The sequence below is a fragment of the Schistosoma mansoni genome (assembly GCF_000237925.1).
Source record: "Schistosoma mansoni, WGS project CABG00000000 data, chromosome 1 unplaced supercontig 0010, strain Puerto Rico, whole genome shotgun sequence".
NCBI classification, from domain to species: domain Eukaryota; kingdom Metazoa; phylum Platyhelminthes; class Trematoda; order Strigeidida; family Schistosomatidae; genus Schistosoma; species Schistosoma mansoni.
In genome coordinates this window covers 1,681,426-1,694,797 of record NW_017385987.1, presented here as the reverse complement: position 1 = coordinate 1,694,797, position 13,372 = coordinate 1,681,426, and the positions used below count along the sequence as shown (strand labels likewise).

The window sequence follows — 13,372 nt, the reverse complement described above, 5'->3', positions numbered from 1 at the left end:
AACCAAAGGGAACTGAACAGATGTTTATTTTTAGTATGAAATCTACAGATTGAACTAAGGATTTTCACGTCTCACAATACGTGTAAATCCTTTGAATCATTATAAATCCATTCTTGAAATAAATTTGAATTAAATAAATTATGCAGACCTTCTGTGATGAAAAAGTAGAGTTATTCAACTGAGATACATGTAGATAGATCACAATTCGTTGTTAAATTCATACATTTTCCCTGTTCGTAATTGAATTATATTTTTATCCTAACTCATTGCATTAATAATAATAATAAAATAATATAAATATTTTCAATAACTCTAGTGTATTATCATCTCACAAATATTTTCACACATTTTTTCACAATTATAAACGTGAATAAAGAAAGATTAAATATTTTAAGCAGTGTAACACAAGTTCATTTATTTTATCTTGGATTCTTTCCATTTGCTTACAACCTAAAACTATAGTATTAATCACTAAGAACGAAACAAGTATACTTATACAATATATCAAAAAACGTCTTGAATAAATTCAGTTGATATTCTGCTACAAGATTTATCCTTCCATTATTTAAGCTCGAAAATAATTTGTTAGTGTTGGTTGAATTATATAGCTGTAAAACTTATGTTTTACTAAAGTTACGCTATGCTACCCATAACTCAATACACGAAATAATGTTATTTGCAATATCCAGAGTCATTAATTTAATTCTTTATGCCTTTGATCTAACCTTATAAAAGTATTTTAAGGCTTCGTTTATATGTAACCACACGTAAGATAGAAAAATTGTCCATTACTTTCTTCCTTAGAAACGGATCACTTTTTCTTTTAACAGAGTTTTGATGTGTTATGTCTCAGAATTCACTGAAGATTATCACTTCTGTTAACTGATGATATAGTTGTCAACTTAGCTTATAATCAATTAAAAATATTCATAGTTTTAAAAATAGGAAGAAACTTCTATTCATTTATCTTGTATCATGTTTTCTTGTTAATTAAACTACTCATCTGTACAGGTAAAGATTCACCTTTTTTTTAATTGTGTTGATATGTTGTTAGTGATAGTGTTTCTGCGACCAAATTATTTGTTTATAAAAGAGACTATTTCTAATTTATTATGAGAAAATATGTACATTAAAGTATTTTGTTTGCTAATAAAAAATAAATTGGTTTGTTTTCATTTTAGTGGGAACTATGACATAATCATAAATGGGGATATAGTAGGAAGTTATGCTGGATCGGGTTCTTTCGGGGAACTAGCACTTATGTATAACACTCCTCGAGCGGCTACCATTATAGCGAAAACGGATGGTGTACTATGGGCTTTGGATAGAACAACGTTCCAACATATAGTTTTGCGACAGGCATTTTTAAAACGTCAACTTTATGAAAACTTTCTGTCTTCAGTTCCGCTTTTAGGGAGTTTAAGTGCATACGAACGTACTAATTTGGCGGATGCACTTGGGAGTCATACCTATGACGATGGGGCATGGATTATTCAAGAGGGTGAACCGGGAGAAGAAATGTACTTTATTGAGGAGGGATGTGTTGTAATTTCTACCAAGAACTCTGTAAGAAATATTCTCATTATTTGTATATTTTCTTTATCAATATTGATAATTTGTCCTTTATGTAATATTACTGAATTAAGTTTATTATAATGTAAAGTGTTCCAATCACTATTATCTTACTTTTTCCCTCGTCGATCGATTTTGTTTCAAAAAGTACAAATTATTTGTTTCTTTTGACCCCACCTACATGTAGCTAGTTTAAATAACTAGGGATATATGTTTAACGCCATTTTCATTATTTGATTGTTGATAATAACAACTTATCAGTTGTTTTAACAAAATAAATTGTCGAGCAAAAATGTTCCATTCTTATTGAGATACTGATTATACCATTGTTTACAGATTAAAAATTTAACCATGTCCCATAAAAGCTCATTAAAGTTCGGTAGATATGATAAAACAAATTTGAAACCGTAATAGTAGCGGAGAAAAATGTCATGAAAATAAATCTATTCCGGTTTAGAAACATAACAGAGTAAGGATGTAGTTTGTATAAATTACAAGTGATTTTTGTTTTCATACACAATATGAGTTTTCTATACGTGTATAGCAAGGAGATCAACGATACAAAGTGCCAAACCAATGTGTACTATCTCTTTTCTTTCTGGTTTCTATTTACCCTGTTGATGATTCAGAAGGATATGTCTCTTTTCATCGAATAATCCGTGTTCATGTGATATTTTATCATTGCAACCATTGTTATGCCTTTTTTCCAACCTGTCGCCAAATTCTCTTTTCAGTTTCTGGACTAAAATAACGGATTTTTCCGCTTTTTTTAATGCATCCCAAAGATTGTTGTTATTAACAAACATATTTTACATTATCACTATAGACAAAGAATATGCATGTATTTGATTGTACATTTTTGGAAATAAAATCATTGGAAAGCAACATTTTCGTTAAACAACTAAATATTGGACAAGAAAAGGTCTCAGATAATTAAAATTTACTATTCTGTCCTCAGCTTCATTTGAACGACTGGTATAATTTCAGTATTAAGAGAATCAGTGGTTTATCTTCAATTGAGATAGGGAATTGTAATTATTGATTTTCTAAAATAACTAATACTTAACATGTTTCAACTTTGTTTCGTCTTTGATAAAGAATACACTGGTGCTTTAGTTGTTTAATCATCAGTTTTATTGCACAAAATCAAAGTTTGTAAATCATTTCGACTAGTTGAAGAAAAATGATTTTATTTATTTTGTTTAATGATTAGGCTGAACAGTTGGTTATTTTATTTTATAATTAACCAGTTTTCTGGTGGGGGAATATATATATATAATGTTTATCCTTATAGTGCTTATTTAAATGTTATGTAGACCTTTACAATGTTGGTTTTAAAATTTGTAATTACCACTAAAAGGATTGAACATGATATGTTCAAATAAATTTGGCACTGACCAGATTGTTTATTATAATATATCTATTTTAGAAGTTGTATTCGATCTTGAATTCAGAACTATTAAATGTGGTTGTGTAATATCCTATGAATTTCAGGTGTCATTGTCACATTTACAAAAGAGAGTAATGTCTTGAACATTGGCTATGATCCATGACATAAAAACTAGAAACTAGTTGAAATGCAAACAACTTTCACACCATATATGGCTATTAAAAAGATAAAAGCCAATAAGGAGTTTTTGTTTGTCAAATCTAGCACAATTTAAAATTGTTCTTAGCATGGAGTATAGTTGTATTATGTGTGTAGTATTTATTTGAATTGATCTTTATTATTAAAAAAATGGTTTTTCAATGATATTTTTTAATGAAGTTACAAGTGAATGCACACTCAGAATTTTAATGGTAAATTTCCATGAGTAAGTAATGTATTTGAGAAGATACATTCGCAATATTTGTCAGCAAATAGTGTCATTTTACAACTTTCCTATTTTGTACTAAATGTGTTTCTTAGTTGAAAGCATGAGTCAATTGAAGCTAGACCACCATGGAAAACCTGTGTGTTTCTGTTAGCTAATAAATTCGTTTTCGTAAGGATACAAATAATTTCAGTTTACCTCATTTATATAAGTATTGGTAACTATACAGAAAACTTATTTGGTGCTTAACTTAGTTCTGATAATTCAATGACGGATCTCATTGTACAGAAGGTTTGACAGTTAGCTTTTACTATATCGCTTCTCATTCAACTATCTTTATTAATTAAATTAGATACCAAATTAAACGTTTTTACGAAATCATAAAACGTGGCACCATTGGTGTAATAGGGTTTTTAAGCAATGTAAAATTATATTAGAAAACTGATTTGGTTAATTATAATGAAACTGTAGCATAACTAGATAGGGTAGTGCATTGTATACCATTACCCAAGAGAACTATCTAAATTGTTTGTCGCTTAAAACTGATTTGGAGATTTAAGTAACTATTTCCTTAAGTGACAAAAAACAAAAAAGTTTCATTTATTCCTAATTTTTGATGATACAATACGCGTCGGTAGGGTATGGTTTCAGAGAATCTGACAATTCTGAATGATACTAGGATAATGATTTAGATTTATGGCCTGATATTCAGATATAACAATGGATGTGAATATGTTTTACAAAACCATTTGTGAATTTTTTTTCCTATTTATAGAGGAGTACACGGAGAGAATCAATTAGTTAGCAATTCAGTATTTGTTGTTATCATCAAAAACAGGTTCCTTATTTTGAAAGAAGTTTGAATGAATAAGCAAATATTTCTAAATATGCAAATAGGTTAGAATTGCATTCCAGTGGAAAAGTCTTACTAAGTTTTTATTTTTTTAATAAGTTTAATAAAGTGATTTTTTTTCGCCAATAGAAAGGAGAGGAAATCGTACTCAAACAGCTTCAGAAGAATGATTATTTTGGTGGTATGTACATTATTGTATTATGTTTCAATATAATGTAGATATTTTTTTAGCTTTTTTCTTAAAATCTATGGATAATTTTTCGTTATATTTTAAAACGTCAGTATAATAGCTTTAAGCACTTATCATTAAAGAGTGCATATAGTGATAATGTACATCACAATATATAGTTAGTCATTATTCAATCATGCTTGTATTCTGAAAATCTCGTGGTTTTTTTTCAGAGACGTAGTTGCATGTTTTTCAAGGATATCTAAAAGAGTGTAAATGTAGCTTAGTTAATTTGCTGATATTCTGTTAAATCTTTACACTAATGATTAAAGTATTGAGTTTTCTGTTAGCTCATATTAAATTTTATTTAAGATTAATTGGGGATTTTTCTAATAGGATCTTACGAATGGAAGTTATGATAGACTGGATGCCCGTCACACAACAACAATTCAACGTTAGCAATCTATACGCTAATAGAGAAGACGAAACTTTGAGGATAAATATGTATTCCATACAGAAGTCATATTTGAAAAAGAACAATTGTTTTTATTGTGACACTGAATGGCCTTGGTTCATGTAGCAAAATAATGCAAAAAGCGATTACAATCAATCAACTAACACCAAACGGTATTAAGGAAAGATGAATTAAGGAAATGTCATCAAGACTGTCCTTTAGAAAGAACCTACATGTGTTTATGAAAAACTAGATAACTTGATCTCTTTCTAAATAAATGTTCTAAGGTTCACTATAACAATAGAATTTTAGACAGAAAGCTTTCGCTATTTAGTCTTTATTCATTCAATTGATAAGGTTCACTTTTGTTCATTAGAGATTCGTTTATAATTTATATTAGTTAAATGTTATGACTTTGTACGGACAAATTTATTGTATCTTCACACTAAAGGCATAATATGCTAATAATTTGACAAATTTTAGTAAATGAAGCATATAACCAGCTTGTGATTTATATTATTCTACAGTTTTGCTTTCAGAGAATAGTCTTTACTTCACTCTAAAGGCTTGTTCATAAGAATCAAAGTTTGTTAAAATATTTGACTTGGATATTGTAATTTCTGATAACGTTATAATAAGTAATATATTTTGTCTTTTTCATATAGAATTAGCGTTAATTTTACATGAACCGAGGAAGGCATCAGCTCGTGCTGTTGGTAGAACAAAACTTGCAGGTACGTTAAATTTTGAAAAGTCTTGTTAGTTTATATATGTTTTGATTATTCTAGAAAAAAACCATTTTTACTGTCTAACGAGTTTATAATTTCAAGGCTTTATCAAGTAGTCATTAAGTGAACGTTCTTATGATAATTTAGTTGTATGATGCATATTTTTTTCTAAATGACATTTTAAGGCATATTCGATGTTAAACAAATCATAACTAATAAAATTGTCAAGGTATACCTCACAAAAAACACATGACTAATAAATCTCTTTCATTCATTTGAGTACTTCAAAATTGTTTCCGAAAGTTTATTTAGTCAATCAAATTTTTTTATAAATCTAGCTAGTGGATTGTAAACTTTTGAATGATTATCAATAGCTGAGTTGAATCAAAGATCATAACAGTTGCTTATGAAACTTGTAGTGGATCTGAATGAATGACATTCTTTTGATAGATTTCAAGGGCTTCTGTCCTTCAAAGTCATTCGCATAAGGAAAGTTCTAAATTTTACATTAATTAACTTGTTGCGTAGAGAGTATTTTAACATAGTTATAACACGGTTAACAGTGGAATACTGGATACACTTTTCGCCTTATTAAAGGGTTTTCATATAGATATACTTGGATCTCAATGTTGTTGCACGGACGTAAATTTGAACGAGTACGTATGGCTTCTAACGTCAGCCTAATATCCACTGGGCCGAATTTTGATAGTCATCAATTTTCTGAACTAATGTGAAGGTATCAGTTAAGGTTTGTGATTTATAGTCAGTTGTCATCGTGAACTGCAATCGATCAGTCTTTGTTGATATATATTATTGCACTAACAAATGTTAAAAAGTGAAAGATTTTACATTACATAGCCGTGCTCACTCAGTTAATTAAAATATATGTCACTTTCCATATTTTCTCTCTGCTCGTTACGTTGTCTATGGAATTTGTAAAATATTTATCTTTTGAGTTTTTCTGTCAGTATTCTCTTTCTTTCCTTTATCACTATATATTAGTTCTGGATGTATCAAGTTTTGAGCGACTTATGGGACCATGTATAGAAATTATGCAACGTGAAATGGGACGCTATCGTACTCAACTACTTGAAACTTTGAGACCAGATGATATACGTAATAATCCTTCATTGGCGAAATTCGTAGAATTCGAGCAGTAATTTCGAAAAGAAAAAAATATGTCAACTATAATGAATTGTCTGTTCTCAATAATTTCTTTATATAAATCTTTTACGTAAATGATCGTGTCCCCAATGTTTTACTGATGAATTTCTGTATCTTTTATGAATATAAATATTTACCGTTTTCATTATCTTTTTACAATGTCTCTAATGTGATTATTCTCACTATTTACACTTATATTCGATCAACGAATCTATTTTAAAAACTGATGTTTTATTATTATTATCATATTGTTGGTCTATTAAACTACTTACTCAAAATACTACTTATAATCATATACTATTTTCATACGAATTCTATGAAATACTTTACAAAATAGTTTGATTAATTATGTTTTTTTCCTGATAATTTAACAACCTTTATCGATTCTTGCACAATGTAAATAATTAACTGATCATTGGGGGTATTTTTTTCTCTTTAATTTAGAATAGAAAAAGTGTGTAAAAGGTAAAACAGGTGACAAAAATTGATGAAAAGAAAAAGAATTTATCCCTAAACAACAGATATAATTGAAAATTTAAAAAAAAATTTAAAAATATTTACTTATTAAATTTTATTTATTAGAATTTCATTGCATTTCACTTAATACTTTTTTTGTATACTAACTGAATTTATTTAGTACATTGAAAAATACATCAGATGAGAATTATCATATTAATTAATTATTATTATTATTTATTTCTGATTATAATTACCAATTATTAGTCAATAATCATTTAGTGATATTATTATTAACTTTACAAATCTCTTCTTTTTTGAGTTGACATTGTGACAGTTAAATGATGGACTATTGTTTAATAATGAGAAAGAGTTTATGGTACTTATTTTGACACTTCATACTTATACAATTATGATCCTAAAGTAAACTTTCTCGAATTTTTTATCTGCCAACTATATGTTTGATTGTGTGTATGTGTGTGAATGCACGGTAATGTTTTTATCTCCTATTTATCTTTTATTGGACAATGAACAATATTTGCTTTCTGGAGTGTTTTTAGTTTATTCATTTTGAAATGTACAGCTATAAATAGATTTTATGTAGTTCCATATTTTACTGGCTCAAAATTTTCTAATTAAACTAAAAGATACTCATATACCTCTTGTGTTAAAGTTATTTCATTTAGTTTTTAAAGTATGATTATAATATTGTTAGCTGTGTGTTATTGTTACTAGAATGCTTTGTGTAATAATCAAACAAGTTTAATCGATTATAACTTCATTGGTTTTTATTTTTATCAGACTGTGCATCATTATAAAAGCTTTTTCATTGTTAATTTAGAAAATACCGAAATGTCTTAAGTGACGTATTTAGAACTGGTGTTTGGAAAGGTGTAGGTATTACAAATATATATATATATATATACATATATATATATATATATATATATATGTATATATAGTTGGAAAGACTAAACATCCAATACGAATAATTTTTAAGTTGTTAATGGTTTTAGTAATGCATCTCTGTCATTCTTTTTGGTTGGAGATAAAACATTTCTTACAATCTGTAAGTTGCTTTGATGATTACAATTATTTGGGCATTGATTGCGAACTCTTTTCTAATCACCTGTTACAAATGACCACGTCAGTTTTTGAGCTGATGCATATGGTTTATAGTAATCGAAATATAAAAAAAGCAAATATATTTCAGTGAAACCTCATATTATAGAGATAATTAGATATTTTGAGTTTTTACCTGCTATAAAATGTTATAGTACTTAAAATTGTGACGAACTTTCAAGTCGTGCATGGAGGACAATTCACTGACTCGTTCGAGGTAAAGACCGGTGTTAGGCAAGGTTGCTTACTCACACCCTTTCTCTTTCTCCTGGTGATCGACTGGATCATGGAGACATCGAAATCTGGAGGGAAGCACGGGATACAGTGGACAGGCAGGATGCAACTGGATGATTTAGAATTCGCAGATGATCTGGCTCTTCTATCACACACGCAACAACAAGTGCAGGAGAAGACGACCAGTGTAGCATCAGCCTCAGCAGCAGTAAGTCTCAATATACACAAAGGGAAAAGCATGACTCTCCAATACAATACAACATGCACCAATCAAATTACACTTGACGGAGAAGCTCTGGAGGATGTGAAAACCTTTACATATCTAGGCAGCATCATTGATGAACACGGTGGATCAGATGCAGATGTGGGGGCGAGGATCGGTAAAGCAAGAGCAGCATATTTACAACTGAGGGACATCTGGAGCTCAAAACAACTGTCAACCAACACCAAGGTTAGAATTTTCAATACGTATGTCAAGACAGTTCTACTGTATGGGGCGGAGACGTGGAGAACTACGAAAGCCATTATCCAGAAGATACAAGTGTTTATTAACAGTTTTCTACGCAAAATACTTCGGATCCGATGGCCAGACACTGTTAGCAACAACCTATTGTGGAAGAGAACAAACCAAATTTCAGCGGAGGAAAAAGCGCTGAAAGTGGATAGGACAAATATTGAGGAAATCACCCAACTGCGTCACAAGGCAAGCCCTCACATGGAATCCTGAAGGTCAAATGAAAAGAGGAAGACCAAAGAACACATTACGCCGAGAAATGGAGACAGACATGAGAAGAATGAACAAAGGTTGGATAGAACTAGAAAAGAAGGCCCAGGACAGAGTGGGTTAAAGAATGCTGGTCGGCGGTCTATGCTCCATTGGGAGTAATAGGTGTAAGTAAGTAAGAAGATATTTACAACGTTCGCAAGTAGAGAAGCATATTTGATAATTTATATGTCCATTGAGCTTGCTAGAAACTTTCATTTATAAATAAGTACACTGGAGTTTTTTTTCCTCTGAGGAAGATTTGAAAATAAATTAATTTTAAACCTTTACGTTGACCAATTAATTCACCATTATCACGACATGTATTCGGCAATATGTCAATTTCTGTGTGTAAGGCTAGCAAAAGCAAGAAACACGTTTCAAGTTTGCAGTATAATGTAAAAAAAACTCCAATGCGTTTAGTGAGAATAAATGAAACAACAAAACATATTGAATTGTCACGTAACCCAAACTAACTGTGAGGACATAAAATATCAAAAGTTGTCGATGAGTTTATCTGTAAACCAGATCATTCAAGCATTGGTTCAGAATGAGCATGTGAGATAGGAATCAACCAAGACCGGAACATTGACACAATGAGTCACACCATAATTTTAACAATATATCTTGATGATTTACACAACATTTTGGAGATCTCTGAGTAGAAATCATACGATGAGCTTCAACATATTTAGATTAGATGATGCATAAATTGACTGTGTATTTAAGGTGAATTAGGGAGTGATATATTCAAATGATTATCTGTTTACTTCTGAATGCCCAAGTTTAGTTCAAATGTTTTGTTAGCAATAGATCTTACCAAAAAAAATCAAATTTTGCTGAAGGAGTATTTCAAATGACTTTATAATTTTGACACTACTACAGTTTTTAGTTAACTTGCAAGCGAACCCATTTGTAATAACTATGTTAACAGGTTCAAATTAGGTGCTTTGAGATTTGCATGTGAAACTTTCATCTTTCTCGAAATTGATGCACAACCAGATAATGTGCAGAATAGAGTTCCTGTTGTTATAAATAGTTATTCTTGGATACTGACGATTTTGTAAGTCACATAAAAAACGCGTTCTATATCAAAACAGTTTTATTATTGTTTAAATAATGTGTTCTTATTTTCCTTTTTTTAAGGAAGTGATTTCAGGTCGAAAAAATAATGACCGTTTCCATGTCTTAAATAAAAAGTTACTTGAGATTATGAAATAACAGATTTTATATTTGAATTCATGTATCAATTGAAGCTAGACTACCATATAAAACCTGAAAGCACTGGACGGCCGTTTCGTCCTATTGTGGAAATCCTCAGCAGTGCGCATTCACGATCCCTCCACGCGAGATTCTAACCCAGGACTTATCAGTCTCATGCGCGACTGCTTAACCTCTAGACCACTGAGCCGGCATCCAAAGGTGTTAAAGTTAAGAATATACTATGGTATTTCAATCAATCTGGTTGTTTGAATAGGTAGTTTAAGGACTTTTTGTTACATAACACTCATCAATGCGTAATAAGTAAATCAAGGTCGGACTCAGGATAGTCTTCCGTTCCATATGGAAGAATGCATTATTTTTTACTTCGGATTATAATATCTTCATTCCGTCTATTCTCCTTGAGATACTCTTTTAAAGGTGTTTGAGTTTTTACTGGTTGACTAAGACTTACTCAGTACAGAACATTAGTTTAGTACAGGTTTATATGTCTTGTTTAAAGCAACATATTTAATGTATACAATGCTGTAGTTTCTTAATTAAGATATCTGGTCGGTTTATCAATTTACAGGTCGCTACATGACTGATAATTTTAGTTTACAACACAATAATCAAAAGATGTATTATTTTTAAATATTTCGCTTTTTGGCTATCAAAGTAGTGAACATAAAACTGCAATTGGACTCAACTTGTAGAGTTTACTTTCGTTCCGAGTGTAAATATTTGTATCTTGGGTTATATTTTTAGAATAAAAATTCTAACGTATCAACTTTCAGTAGTAGATAGAATAATCACTCTGACTACACAAATATTTGGGTATGTCTACTTTAACTACTTACAAGTAACACAAATACAGTAACCAAAATAGGTAACGGTTTTGGTTGGGATCATCGATCGATCGATGTTAGATTACCGTTGAAAACCTGAAGGCACTGGACGGCCTTTTTTCTCCTAGTATGGAACTCCTCAGTAGTGCTCATATACGATCCCGCAGGTTGGATTCGAAACCAGAACCTCCAGTCTCGCGCGCGAACGCTTAACCTCTAGACCACCGAGCTTTATCAGATTTCGTCGATGTTAATGAAAAACTGGGTTAAATTATAATCGCATAATCATACAAGCAATATAAAACTGCGTTCTTATAAGATTATTCAGTGTTAAAAACCTGACTACTGTCCTTTATATTTGTTTTACAAATACAAAAGTACTTACGAATGACTAACTTTCTCAAGCCTGAAGTGAAATGTGATAGCATTAAAATAAATCGTGTTTAACCTGAATTTCAAACTCATTAAGGATATATTTGCCTTAGATCCTCAAATGTTATGGTTAATTTTGCTTTCACAATGTAGAAGGAAATCTATTTGCGGCACTTTAATATTTTAGCTAACGATGGTCTTGCGAAAATTTATCGTTTGACGTTAACTTAACTTTCTGGACACTTTCTGAAATTCTATATTGACAATCAAATGACTTTATGTGAGTAATTCAAGTAAACAAGTCTAAATAAGATATGTGTTTGACAGATTTTCTGGAATATAAAAATAAGATTACAAGTGAAAGGATTATAAATATCATATATTTGAATATTACCTTTATAGCTTGAATGATGATTAACATGCTAACAGGATCGTACGTTATCGAGTTTTTGATTAATAAATACTTTTTTCATTTTTGTAACAGGAATCACATTGTAAATGTTTTCCAGTTTGTAATACTTTTTAATTTTTCGATTTATTGTTTTCATTTTCAATTTGCTGAATTTTCTGTGCCAAGGTTATTTTTGGCTACTATATATATATATATATATATATATATATATATATATATATATTAAACTTTCCTTTTGTTTTCAGTGAATACGTAGTTCTCTTCTGCCTTAGTTTCTGGTTCCATCTTTGTGGAATATTGTTGAAGGGTTATATGCGCCTAAATATAGATACATAGTCATATTCACGATTTGTATTTTGATGTTGAACATATAATCTATCCATTTCTAATAAATGAAACAATATATTGAATTTCTTAATATATTTGATTCAAAAAACTGTTAGGTGATTTTTATATTGACAGTTCATTTTATAAACAGATTTCACCAAACAAATGATATCCTAGATTTTGGATACATGAAAACGATCCAGAAAAACAATGTATTCGCTTAACAATAATCATAATAATTATAATAATAGTAATAATAGAAATAATAATAGTTTGTTGACATAATGAAAACAAAAATTTTTGAGCACGAAATTTGATAAAATCCTATAGGGAATAAAATACTGATGGATAAATAAGAAAAAATAGCTTCTAGCTTCCTGATCCAATATGATATATTTACAATCATCTATGCTATTATTAATTTTTGTTTGATTTGTGGTGAATAAATGAATTATTTTAATGGAATATATTTATCAATATACATTCAACTATAATTTCTATAAGTAAATTATTAATAAATCAAAACGATGTCTACCCCAATAGAAAGACGCTGAAACGCCACGCCCTAAATCAAATCTTGTTGACATGACTGACAAAATAATTTTTTTTAGAAGTGAGAACAAACGCTTTATATAAGTATATTATAATGACAGTTTGAAGAATACAGCTAACTCATTTATTTATATTGGATTCTTTTCAATAAATGCAAATATATATATATATATATCTGAGCTATCAACAACCATATATGTTTCAGTACACTATAAAACTGATAACAAAAGGCCTAAAAAGAATCTAGTAACAATACGAATTGAAATCGGTTTTTTTAAAAATCGATTCAAGTTTTAAAAATTATCGAAATGATGAATTTGAAACATCAATAA

The 13,372-nt window shown here is 29.8% G+C and overlaps 1 protein-coding gene across 1 annotated transcript in view; it reads left to right on the top strand.

Annotated features, from left to right (window-relative positions):
• Smp_019280 (camp-dependent protein kinase regulatory chain,putative) overlaps positions 1 to 6,750 on the top strand; it is a gene marked incomplete at both ends in the record, with an annotated part of 36,052 nt that extends 29,302 nt beyond the window's left edge. The window contains 4 exons of the mRNA XM_018791974.1: positions 1,182 to 1,566; positions 4,369 to 4,420; positions 5,528 to 5,596; positions 6,593 to 6,750. Of these exons, the coding sequence (XP_018644881.1) occupies positions 1,182 to 1,566; positions 4,369 to 4,420; positions 5,528 to 5,596; positions 6,593 to 6,750 (664 nt within the window). The remainder of the gene's footprint in view (positions 1 to 1,181; positions 1,567 to 4,368; positions 4,421 to 5,527; positions 5,597 to 6,592) is intronic.
• Positions 6,751 to 13,372: the final 6,622 nt, after the last annotated feature.